The sequence below is a fragment of the Ambystoma mexicanum genome, chromosome 5p (assembly GCF_040938575.1).
Source record: "Ambystoma mexicanum isolate Mex_15411 chromosome 5p, UKY_AmexF1_1, whole genome shotgun sequence".
Classification (NCBI taxonomy): domain Eukaryota; kingdom Metazoa; phylum Chordata; class Amphibia; order Caudata; family Ambystomatidae; genus Ambystoma; species Ambystoma mexicanum.
The window spans coordinates 254,260,119-254,273,697 of NC_090930.1; the positions used below are offsets into that span (position 1 = coordinate 254,260,119).

The 13,579-nt window shown below is 46.1% G+C and overlaps 1 protein-coding gene across 3 annotated transcripts in view; it reads right to left on the reverse strand.

Annotated features, from left to right (window-relative positions):
• The window catches only part of GRIA3 (glutamate ionotropic receptor AMPA type subunit 3), a 1,487,966-nt gene that overhangs the window by 554,271 nt on the left and 920,116 nt on the right, over nt 1-13,579 (reverse strand). For all 3 annotated transcript variants that reach the window (XR_011274156.1, XM_069612673.1, XM_069612674.1), the window contains exon 7: nt 1,711-1,878. Coding sequence is in view for 2 of the 3 variants with exons in the window: in XM_069612673.1 (XP_069468774.1) it covers nt 1,711-1,878 (168 nt within the window). In the remaining variant the exon portion in view is untranslated. The remainder of the gene's footprint in view (nt 1-1,710; nt 1,879-13,579) is intronic.

Here is a 13,579-nt window from a genome sequence, read left to right on the forward strand (position 1 = left end):
ATTTCATCTCAACTCCTTAGTAATTATAAAGAAGTGTGCTAGTGCCAGATTCTCTGTTGTCAATCTTTATCATATCAGATTAAGTGTGCTATTCAATTATTAATTTATTATAAAGTGTTATATATATATCTATTGTTTAAATCATCAAATAAACCCTTTTAACTTGCAAAACAGAACTACTTCTTGGCTCAGTGGGGTCAGGGGGATTCCAAGAGAGGGGTGTTATATAGGGGTAGTCATCCAGAACGCATGAACTGGACCTAAAGATATATCAATAAGGGTTTTCATTCAGTATTCTAGAGTAGGCGTTAACTTAGCTGTAGTGCTGAATTGAATCCTCTTACAATAGACAGTCAGATATGAGTGAGGAGGAGGAGGCGGCTGAGGGTAGCCTGAATGATAGTTGCGTGTCATCCGCGTAACACTGTAACCAGGCAGAGTAAGGCTCACTAGCCTGAAAGCCCTCATAGAGCAGTGGACTCAGAAAGACACATAGAAGGTGAGGTACAGCCACCCTTGCGGGTGCCTTACCCGGTCAGCCATCCACTGGCCTATAGAATAGGGCTTTCAGGGGATTCGGGTCTTCTCGGTGTCCCTCTACAAAGCCTAAGACTAGAGAGCACAGCAAAGTCCCTGGGATGAACTCGTGCTTGCTATGCTTACTGTGGCTATCCGAACCTTGCCATTCACTGCTATAGCGCCTTCATCCTGTCTCAGAAAGCACCCAGAAGCATCTGTAAGGCATCATGTTAGCACACGGGTAACACCAAAACAAACAAAAAGAGATCATCAAATATTGAGTGCAAAGTATAGAACAAAACGTCCCTAAAAGCTGCACAGTATAGAAGGTCAAAATCATTGAGAATGCTATAACAGTACTTAACAATAATGCTGCACTGTCAGTCATGGATAAATAGGTTGAAAGGTGAGTGTCTTCAAAATCAGAGACATTTCTTTGCATGGTCAGTCAGTCAAGTGTGCAGCTAAAGCGATCATTTTTTTGATCAGGCGAAGGTTTTAGACATGGGCCTCATCACGAGTTGGGTGGTAACGCCGGCGCTAATAGCCAGGGAAGGCCACTAGAGAACGTTGTTCCACTACTGCTTTTTGTGCACTTCCGACTGCCTACGTTCAGCGCCTCGACCTGCAGATTAGTGATGATGCCTCGTGACATGCCTGGTGGATGCACGTGCTCCTGTGCGTAGCAGTCTAGGCCGAACTGTTCCCTTTAGAGTGCAGGGTCAGGTCTGGTGTACATATAGGGGGGGGGGTCGCTTTGCCTACAGGAAGAGAGGAGTTCCAAAATTACTTCATGGAATGCTACCTGGAGGAACTCAAGCATTTCTATCCATCGTGGCTTGGTTTTATTTCAACATGAAGCATCGGCCCTAGTAAATTAGAATTGACAGAATATGTTAATTCTTCAGGCAACGTGAATCGACATTTAAATAATCTATTTGCTTAAACACAACAACAATGGGTGTTAGACTGAAAAGCTGTAAACATGGAAATAGGCTTACATGCACGTAATTACCAATTGAATACGTGCATATAAGTTCCTGTTCATTTTTGAGTAATAGATTGTTTTATCATTTAAAAAAAGACCAAAAAAAGTGTGTTGGAAGGAACATTAAATGGCATATTCTGAATGAAGCTTTGCAGCATGCAAAGTGACACGCGTGACTACGGCTTCCTGCATAGTGACGTTACCATTTTGAGTGCACGTTCGATGTCAATCCCTTGACTCCAGGGCACAGCTGGGTTGGCGAGGCAGTCGCCGGCGCTTCCTCTCCTGGACACATCCACTCGCTGCCTCCTCAGGTACCGGAAGGCCTCGGCAATGACCAGCACAGCATCATGGGTCAAGGCAGACGTGTACTGAAAAATAAAGGGGAGACAGACTAATGTGACACCCAGCTCTTCTCATGGAAAGGAGATTCATAAAGCATATTCTATAATACAACAGCCAACCGTACGTCGGTCAGTCACACACATGTCTTGGGAGGATAGCTCAGGGGCAACGGGCTTGCCTTGGAAGCAAAATGACGAGAACAACACTGGTTCGATATCCGGGTCAGCGCTTAGAAACCTCTGAGTATTAAGCGCGTTATGAATTACCATGTTTGTGCACACGCCTTCCTTATACAGTAGTCTGTCCCGATAAGAATGTGGCAGTCCATTTTGTCAGAGCATGCAGAAAGACAAATGTACAGTATTCATGGCTGCTAAGTACTCTCCTTTCAGGTGTCATGTCTCCAGCCTGTCCCAAGTTTTCAGGTAACAGCACTCTACATTTTGGGACGGGCAGTTCCCGCTTTTCCATTTTAAATATGGGCATGCAAGTCCCAGCATGCAAAGCGCTGTTGACCAAGAACCAGCAATGGCTGATTGTGCCGAATGTAGCAGAGATCCACTGGGCAACTGTAATACCTGTGCGGTAATGTGGTCTTGCCAGTCCTTTGGCCACTTCTCCTTGCTCACACCTCTCACCCTTTCGTGTACTTGCTGTTGTTTTGTTCACCTGTGACTTCCACAGCTAATATGGATTTCCATATGCAGGAGGACACTCTCCTATTATTGTTTTGTTTTAAATTTCAGCAGCTCAAGTAGGGCAGAAGGATAGCTCAGGAGAAATGCGCTAGCCTCTGAAACAAGACAGTACCATGGTGCATGTGTTCTGGTCTCACTCCAGCGCCTAGAAGCTGGAGGAGACCGGCCTAAGGAGTGATATAAATCACCAATAAAATAAACAGTGAGCTTCTGGGGGAAAATGAGAAAGGGAAGAGTCCCTTTGTGGAGGTGCATCTGGTAGTGGGACTTCTTGGCGACGTCCATGATGTGAGGAGAAAAAGAGAGAGTGGAGTAGAAAATGACACTAAGGTGTTTTGCCTCGCAGGAAGGCAAAGGAAGAGGACCCAAGGCGGGTGGCCAGAGTAAGAGATGGAATGCAGGGATAGTGGTCCCAATGAGAAGGATCTCTGTCTTACTAGTATTAAGGCAGAGATCGTTGGAGGCGCAGGTTTGGAGAAGAAGCCAATAAAATTTGCATAGGATGGGGGTGATTCGGTCGAATTTCCGTGTACCAGTAGTAAGACATGCTGCATTGTGGGAGACTGCTTTTAGGAGAGCCAAGTATGCCGCTTGGAGCCCTAACAGGAGGGCACTTCCCCATCGATGCGCAAGACCACAAGCTCCTGCTTTACAGTCCGGAAGTCCTGCAGACAGATTACAGGGATACTTTTTCAAAGGGTGGATTTTTGGAGCCAGGCTGTTTGGGCATTCTTGGCTATGTGTTTCTGTAAGATTTAGCTGAATCCCTGACCTGTGGATCAAATCCTTCTCGGTGCATATCAGTGAGCGATTGCTGGACAAGTTGTTGTTTAGTGGGTGGACCGGTGAGGACAATTCAACCTTGATGGATTAAGTTTTTAGGGAGGCAGTCGACATCCAGGACTGGATGATGGCTAGGTAACCATGGAGATGACGGATGTGCTGTGGGATTTTTACTCTCATACGCAAGTGAGAACCACTGCATATTAGTGGATGGCTATATTGGGATCTTTAAGGAGTGTACCCAGAGGCTCCATTTAAAGGTTAACAAGAATCAGTGAGAGTTTGGAGCCTTGGGTAACTCTGCAGGAGCCTGGGAATCAGTTAGAAGGCAACATGTTCATCTGGATGGCCTGGTGTCTGCCCGAGACGAAGGAGGTAAACCAATTCAGGACAGTACCAGAGATCCCATCCTATCAATGAGGAGCCAGAGGAGGATACCATGGTCGATCGTGTTGAATGCATCCGAGAGGTCAAGGAGGATGAGGAAACATGAGTGGCACATGTCCATGATTTGGGGTGCATAATCCACCACCTGGATTGTGTCTGTCTCAATGCAACGCTGGGAGAAGAACCCTAACTGACAGTCTTTTAGAAGATGTCTTTTTTTCAATTCTGGCAGTAGTTGTGTCATGACTATTTTTTCCAAACTTGTGCCAATAAAGGGGTGGTTCGTAATATGCCAGTAGCTAGAAAGATAATCTGTGTTTAGGTTCAGTTTTTTCAAAAGAATATGCATGAGGGTGTCCCGGAATGAGATTTCTGTGAGGGAGGCATTAATGATTCTGAGGGGTGTGTTGACCACTGGCCCATCAGTTGTTTAATGATGGAGGCCGGGATGATATAGTTAGAGACAGCAGGAGGTATGTTTGAGGGAGGTCGCTTTTAGGAGGTCTGAGGGAGAGAGAAGAAAGAATTCAGCCCAGAGTGGCTATTCACGTGCTGGGGAGCAGTGGGGGCTAATGCTGTGGGAGGTTCATTCGATGATTTGTTGCATTTTGTCTATTTTTTCAATTAAAATATTGATGTTTCTGTTGCTGGGGTCTCAGGGTAAGGTTAGGGTTTGTTACAATGTTTTATGATTTCAAAGAGGGCTTTGCTCCTATTAGAGGCTGCTGTGATGGTAGTGGAGTAATAAGCAGCTTTGGCCATGAGGCAAGGGGGCTGTTCCAGAGGCAGGCCCCAGCCGAAGACAGAGATCTACCCCCAACTTGTTTCTTTGAAAAACGACTAACCCTGAGGGAGTTGGAGCTAGAGGAGCGAAGAGCTTGAGAGGGGGGGTATTTGCAGAGCGATAGCTGAAGGTATTTTGGACCCAGGCCCGAAAGCCTTGTGGATAATGCAGAGGGTTTTGAATTTAATCCTTGAATCCACTGGGAGCCAATGGAGAGATTTCAGGGCTGGAGAGATACGATCCCAGGGCTTGAGGCCAAGGACAAGTCTTGCAGTCCTGTTCTGGTTTAGTTGCAAAGGACAGAGAGTCGAGGCAGGTAGATTTAGAAAGAGGCTGTTATAATAGTCCAAACTAGAGAGAACCAGAGCTTGGGAGACAGTGAGCGTCTATGGTAAGGAGAGGAAAGGCAGAGCGCCTCTGGGGAGGTGCAGTGGGAAGTTTGATTTTTAGAGACCTCAGAGATGGTGCAAACGTTAAAAATCAAATGTTATATTATGTTATGTTGATTTATACCGCACACCGCTACCACCCGAGGGCAGTCTCCGGGCAATCTGGTATTCTAAATGCCTCCTATTTTTTTTAAATACCCTCTCCGCATGCGTTGGGATTGCATGGGATATTTAACGCGAGCTACAAAGAATGTGCTACGCTGGGTAAACAGCAGATATTTTACCCCATACTTCCAATGACTCAAGCGGCAAATATCCCATTCCACCCCAAAAAACAGGAGGAAAAAAAAACGTGTTTTTACACAGAGCACCGTACTTACAATGAAGATCCTGACTGGCCATTTTCCAGAATAGCCTGTGCATATCCCATCACGAAAGCGACAGACAACGGGGAGTCAGAAACGGATGCAACGCACCTCCGACTTGTATGCAAACATCCTGTAACATGTCTGAGCTGCTACCACACAAAGGGTACAAGCTTGTCATTATTTTAAGCACTAAATAAAACATGGAGGCGACCTTAATAGAGTCCCTTGCAATTCCTGCCAAAAGATCAATGTTTTCCAGCTTATTTGCCTTTCTATTTCGAATGCATGAGCGCCCTCGCATCGGCGCCCAGAAAAGCTGCGCAGAGGATGATTAAATTAAACACCAGGGCTTCAGTCTCCAGGCAGCTTTATTGGCAAATCAAAAAGGGAAGGCATGATTTTGTAAGCGGTGCAGTTTTGTCTGATTGCTAAGAATGCGTAGCGGGGTTTGCAAATGAAGATTAGATTCACACACTGCACTCTTCACAAACTGGGGGTTCAGTTTGTGATTACACAGAGCCAAAGAAGTGCTGTTATTCTTAAAGAAATCCTTTTTTTAGTTTGGACTATTCAGTGGTGCTTTAGCACCACCTATGAGCTGAAACTATTCCATTAGAGTACAGCTGGGGAGAAATGGCATATGAGGAGGGACACTGAGCTTGTAGAGGTGTTGTTTGGTTATTTGCCCACCCATTCACTTCCCAAGGCCATGCTAATCTCTATGGCCGTTGCCACCCAGTTCCTGCTCCGCCTAAAACAGTTCCTCATGAAAACACTTTGAGCTCGCTTTAAACAAGCTCTACCATTCAACTTTGCACTCAAAGTGCCTGCCAGTGTTTTCTGAAAGGAGTATTCTGAGACTTAGGGCCTGATTCACAGAATATTTGCCCGGTTTAAAGTGACTTTGCACTGCTGAAAAATGACTTTGAACAGCTGACACAGACCCTGATTCATGGAACTGCGCAAAGTGTATTTTTGCCATGCAAAGACTGGGCAAAGTCATTTTGTAGAGTACAAATGACTGTGTGCTGACTTTGCCCAGACTTTGTACTACAAAAACACACTTTACACGGTTCCATGTAAGCACCAGTGCAAATTCCCTTTGAACCGGGCAAATATTCCATTAATCGGATCCTTTATGCCTTCATTGGAGTTCTAAAAGCGCAACTGGTGTAATACAAATGTGTTAACCAGGGCTGTCTTCAGCCACTCGCTTTATAAGTACTATGCATGTCCTTCATTCAAATCCTGTTAAAAACAACATTTTGCATTCTGGCACTTGTAGTTTTCTAGTTTTCCCATCACAACTACAGGCCTCAATTTAAGTATGGCCGCAATCGCCTTGAATAGACTGCAACCATGGACTAGACCGCCACTGGGGGAGGGAGGGTATTCATTGTGTAGAGAAAAGCCTCAACGCTCACACCAGAGAAAATACAACCCACTAGGGAAAAAGGCCCAGCACACTTCTTTCAAAGAGAACAAGGTTTATTCTCATAAAAATACAAGTACGTGATAGCAAAGAACTCTGCTGCCATGGAGCGATCTGACGAAATCAACATGGGCGACAGCTTATAAAGGAAAGAAGTGCCACAACTGACGTACATAACAAAGGTTACAAATCCGCACAGCTGGTTGGTGCGACCCTGAACATAGGCGCCTGCTCCATAGGGGATGCCAGGTCATTGGTCCCAGATTCTCCTGTCCGTCTTTGTCCATGTGGGATTCGTCTTAGCATATCATCGGGCGCACATCTCTTTAATTGGCAATTAAAAGTTACAGATCATAGCATGCCCTATCTGTGGCCTAATATGCACCTGGTACTGTAGACATGGGTGCAGAGGCTACTTTCGAGGTCACATTATCTTACAAACCCCTGCTCGATCCAAGATGCGTCAGTGCCATTCCACTTCTTCCCAACCCAGGCTTAGATTTCTAGCTTTCTCTCCCTGGCACCTCGCAGCACAAATCACAGGGGTCTGGGATTTTCTGCTATGATCTTTCCGATAGATTGGCAGTCTACCAGCTTTATGGCTAGTGGTCTGAGACAGAACAGTGCTCTGGAATGTTGGGGTCTTGGAATAGGGGCATCTGGGTACTATAACTTAGGGTTTGGGCTGGGGGAGTTCAGAGGCTCGTGCCTCCTTCTCATGGGCTAACTGCTCACAGGGAGCTCTCCGCCCCTCATGGCCTAGCAGGGTGCATTCATTCAGGGTTACAAGTGCTGCTAACATGAGACGAGGAGAGTTTTATGAATTCCTCTGGATTTGGTCTTTCCCACTGCTGCCCACCAACTTCTACATTCACACATGTATTTCTATGCTTCACGCCTGGGCCTACTGCCCTGGCTGCAGTGCAGAGCCAGGCCTCGATCACATGATGACTGATATTTTCTAAGATGCCGTTTCGTTTTCTAGTGCAATCTACACTCAATAACATAATAACATACCTAAAATCCAGCTTCTATCTTCACCCCCTCCCTCCTATACCCTCTTCAAGCATCTATGACACACTGTTGGGCTTCTGCCGCATCTGAACGTCTTGGGGGCCTGGGACGATCGCCCCCACTTCCCAACAATTGCTCACTGGTCAGAGTGTAAAAAGGCACTGAATCAGATATGAGTGTGCCGGTCCGGGAAAAATGTTGGTAAAACAGCCAGTAATACCAGATCTGGCATTTTTCCCAGACTGCCACACTCTAACTTTTCTGGTAGGGGCAGTGAACCACCCGCAGGCTGACCTGCCAGGAGTTCAGGCCACTACCGGCAAATAATTGCCCCTATCACTTGCACCATTACCACTGGTGTTGGTGATGGGGGTAAGTCCATTCCATGGAGTCCTATTGGACTCCATGGAATGGGAACTCCCTGCCGTTGCCGGCACCCATAATTTCCTGCTAACACCAGGATATTGGGTGCCGGTAACAGGAAGGTAAGTCTGCCGGTAACCCGCTTGTAGCACCAGGGGGTCACCGGCAGACTCGTAATGAAGGCCTTTGTCCACCCTGACCAGAAAACGAATAGTAATGCCTGGGGGCAGGTACGTTCCTCACAACCGCAATACTATGAATTTCTACAAGTTCTGCATGTTTTTTGACATGTATAAAGAGGATGTACAAATCTCTGGGAATTCAAGCAACCCCATTTGCATCAGGAAAGGATACTGGTGGTGAATATGTTAATTTCCATCATGGAGTAGGAAGTGCAAAGAGTCCAAAAAGTACAATTCCTAATACAGGTCAAACGCTAGTCTTTGCTTGCTTTTTGACCTTCTGTGGCATTTAACCCCTTGTACAAAATGTTCTAACATTGTCATGTTATCCATTGCTATCTCCTCTCCTATCTCGTGAACCTAACACCTGAACTTGGCAGAACCAAAGGCCTTAAACGTATTCTAGGTTTTCCATACCTTCAGGTCCCTCCTTGTCAACTAATGAAGATGAGTCTTGAAGGTGGTTCACCCAAAATCAGAACACTGTTCCCCCTCTTTGGCTGCAGGCCTCCAATTCTTTTACGAGTACGGCCCTCCCACTCCTTCATTGATATAGCACCCTTGATCCCACTTGATCTCTGATGATTTTCTTCCTCTTACGAGGTTCCAATTTTTGGCGAATGGGTTCCCTGCCAGGCCTGGCTCTCCAATGTAAACCTTTTTCAGGTATTCTCCCATTTGGGCATTGGGGGACCCAATGTGAGTTACTGTTGACATACCTGAGCCCACACTGTGCTTTGAACCCAGCAGAGGCAGGATAGGATTCCAGCCAAATTGTAATCCTCATCTGTGGGAGATGATCCTGTTAGTGAGGTGAACAGAGACTACTGGTTATGGAGCTACGCCATGGGCCATGAGTATAAGCAAATATATGGATGGGGTATTGCTGCTTGACATCCATTTTACTATGGCAGCTGCATTCAGAGGCGATATAGTCATAGAGTAGTCAATCATGAGTGTGTAGCTTGTGGATACTTTCTGTTTGAGGCATTTGTGCAGAATGTTGACCCCATGGGGAAGCAAATGCATAAGAGGAAACATGACAGCATGGGTAGTCTGGTATCCTCTTTGGCCATCTCTTCTGAGTCACCTCCTTATCACAAATCAAGGATGAGGTGCAGATCCCAGATTCACATGAAGGAAAACTCAATTTCTGACAAGCAAATCAGCATGATTGTTAAAGAAAGTCTGGATGAATTTGCTTGGGCTCTGGCATATAAAGGTGTGAGAGCCTCCCGAGGTCCACCCCCAGGAACTGGATCCAATAGCGATGGTCGTGTCCTGGCCACCTGGATGACAGATCTCCAGGGACTAGCGGATGAGACACCTTCAGGTTTCTCACAGTTATGTGACCTAGATCTAATTGCACCAGCTGACCAAATGCAAAGGACCGTAAGTCTGCTTAAGAAGTCTGCTTATGCAGGGAGGGCAGGGAATATAGCTAAGGGACAACGCATTTGTCTTGCAAGCAAGACAACGCAGAGCAACACAGGTTTGAGTCCCGGTTCTGCGCTTAGAGACTGGTCTCCGGCAGTTAGTGCGTTACAAAAGATTAATTAATTAAGCTGGGAAAAAAGAACAGCAAAAGAAGTGGTCACCAAAAGATTAGCAGTGATTGACAGTTGGGTGGTGCAGAGGTTACCTGACCTATATTGACCTTTACCAGCTGATCAACTCCAACTCCAAAATAAAAGTGTCTGAAAGGCTGCTTAGGTAGGTAAGAAAAGTGCAGGAAAACAAGACGGCACCAAAGATGGCACACAGAGATTAACAGTGTTTATGCATCCTAGATCTACTTGCAACTGCTGACCAACTGAAAAACAAGAGGGTGGAAGGCTGATTAATTATTGAAAAAAAAGAGTGGCAAAACAAGAAGGCAAACCGCTGTGCTGTGAAAGCTGAGAGCGCTACTTGGAGAAAGCTGTTACCGTCACTTTAAGGAAAAGGGAAACCTACTTCAGCAGACAACAGATGCGGAGCGCCTGCGCTGAGTCCCAAGCTGAGTCCAGTCACTCGCCAGTCAGCCAACTGAAGACGACTGTGCCCGGGGGACTTGGCTTGGAGACTCTGTCTCACTTAAATTGTGAATCAAATGAAGCGGGGGCCATTTGCAGGTAGTCTGGCTGACTAGAGTGCCGGCTAAACGTGGTATCATTGATATGCGGGATTCAGGAAGTGACAATGGAGAGCCAGTTTATAGCTTGCACAGCAGACAACAAACAATGACCCAACAGTCGCAACGGCCAAGCGATGACCTAGTAAATAATTCGGGGGTTGGGAGGCGTGCCGACACACGGGCGGGTGGGGACTCATACCAGCCTTGACCCAAGCAAACTTGAACATATGGTTTCCCCGCCTCCCCGTGTGACATTGCCATCAACATCCCCGCCCCAGCATGTGCCCCCCATTGTTACATCTGGGGTTAGGATAGACTATTCGCCTGAGACAGTGGGGACTCCGAGTGACTCTGGCACCACGGGTGGTGTGTGTTTTCACACATGGGCCTGACTTCATGGACGCTGTGAGATTCTGCTGAGGACCGGGAGCGGAATGAGGGAGGGGCGTGGCAGAGACATCATCTCTCAATTGGAAAACAAAAGAAGGCAGGACCGACAAACCAGTTAGCCTGCCATAGATACGTCCAGCACCGCCTCACCACAACACAAAGAACAACATAAGGAATGGCGAGGCGAATATGAAACACACTTGAAGGAACCAAGGGCAGTGCCCCAAAACAGGGAGTGGGCTGATATATCTAATATGAATGCCAATACAGAGCAGGAAAATACCCCCGCTGCTGAATTAACAGATCTAATTGTGAGTAAGACACCCACTACTAGTACAGCACGTGCAGGGAAAACTATTCAATTGGCCCAGTGCAACATCCCCCTCAAAAAGAAATAATTGAGGGGAACTTGAAGCTCTTCCTTCCCCAGACCTGTACTGCCCTGCCTACCAGGGCCAAAGCCCTATTCCCAGACCATCAGGCTAAGCAAAATAGACTAACCATAAGCGCAATCCATTCCAAAAGATCAAACCTGCCTGTCTAAAGAGAAATGGAAATGGACAGGGTCCAATAATTATAACCCCCCCCCCTGCGCTGGGCCACGAGAGCATACAAATAACAAAGAATAACATGAACTTGGACCAAAGGGAAATTAGATCAAATAAGAGTGAGAACGAAACTCCTACAATAGAAAAGGAGGAATTGATGGATATGGAACTTCTGGAGTGTGTACGGGGTAATGACACCTTTGTGATATGCCTAAACCGTCTAAAACGAATGAACTGCCCAGCGAGGCCAGAACTCCAACACAAAAAAGGCCAAGGCTTAATTCAGCAGCCAGCCGGGAGGAAACACAGACTGCCTATGCAATTAGAAAAATGCAGAATAAACATGGTGGAGATGTAGCAATAACACCAATTCTAACTGCATGGGCTAGCGAGATGAGTCCGGAATCAGATATAATGAAAACAAACCCTCTATTAAAGATGAAGAGGATGCAGAACATCACACAATACACCAGAGGTCTACCACAACCTGATGACGTGGTGGCTGGGACCGCTCTAGTAGGAGCCATTGAAAATGGCCCATGGGACGCGAAATATTGGTGGAAAAAAACAAACAAATAAAAGCAAAATGATGCTGGGATCTGGAACAAATCATTAGATTCCAACCAATCGAGCATGCAAAAGCCCGGAACACACAATACTAACGCCATTACTAAAAAAATCTAATTTAGATCCTGGTCCCTCAGAACTATCGACTTACTGCAGGACTTGCTTGGCCCGGGAAAGTCCTGGAGAAAGTGGTTACACAACAGCTGCAGGATTTTGTAAGTGAGTAATCACTCCTTGACCCTTTTCAATCTGGGTTTCGTCTAAGGTTTGGTACTGAGACAGCTTTGTTGGCAGTCGAAGATGAGCTTCTAGAAGTCGCTGACCAGGGTGAACTTTCACTTACGGTAATGTTAGACCTGTCCGCCACCTTCGATGCTGTCAACGACACCACTCTGCTTGACCGGTTTAAGACAGTCTGCAGAGTATCAGAGCATGCTATAAAGTGGTTTAAATCATTCATCAAGAAGCACCAACAATATGTCAAACTTGGAGGTTTTATCTCAGATCCCATCACTACGGGATGTGGTGTACTGCAGGGTTCTTCTCTGTCCCCACTCTTTTTTAATCTATATCTTCAACCTTTGATGGACATCTTGAGGCGTCACGGGATGAGTTACCAATCCTATGCTGATGACACCCAGATCTTCATCAAAATTGGCAATTTCGAAGAAACCTTTGCTAGGGTCAATCAGTGCCTACAAAAGATTAGCGAGTGGATGTCCATTAGCCAGCTTCAATTGAATGCATCTGAAATTGAGTTCATCCTCTTTAGGCCTAAACATCTACTCACAGTGTGTAAGTAACAGCCATCCCCCAAGCTTTTGGGTGTAGAGCTAAGCTTTGCCTCTAAGGTAAAGAATTTGGGCTGTATCTGGCAGGATAACATTGGCTATGAAGGCCAGGTTGGGCCAAGTTACAGGCAATTTTTTATTCATTGAGATTGCTGCAGCAGGTTCTGCCGCACATTCCAGAAGAAGGCCATGCTACGGTGGTGAGGGCCCTGACTAATGCCCACCTGAACTATTTGAATAGTCTGTTGATGGGCATTGCAGCAGAACAGCTTTATTGGCTTCAAAAGGCTCAGAATGCGGCAGTTAGACTGGTCTGCGGACTGAGAAAAACTGCCCATGTATCTCCTTTCCGCTGAGCACTACACTGGCTGGCTGTGGATGAACGTATTAAGTTTACAGTGGCATATCTTATATTCAAATACTTTAATGAATCAGCCCCAGACTATTTTAGGGATAAGATTAGCCATTACCAGCCTGCCAGATGCTTACGATCACAGGATCAATTACGTCTGAGTACCCCCTCATCCGCCTCTGTATCACAGGGGATAGAAGATGTGGCCAAAGTGGTGGACGAAGCATACAATCAAATGGATCCTTCGATAATTCTGTGCGGGGACCTCAACTCAGACTAAGACTATGTAATGGACCAACAAAAGTCTGCACAAAACACTTGGGACTGTGTCAAAAGGTGCGACTCAAAGAGGAAAGCTGTGAATGGACTTAATGAAAAGCAGAAACCTGCCAACCATAAATGGGCACTATGAAGTAACTGGACAATGTAACCAAACCTGGAAAAGCAGAACCCAACCCTCTGTGATAGACTACATTTTTGTGTCTAGCGACATGAGTCCATCAAGACCACATCAAGTGACCATAACATCTTTAAAATTAAATGGGCAAAGTTTATGCAAGGAA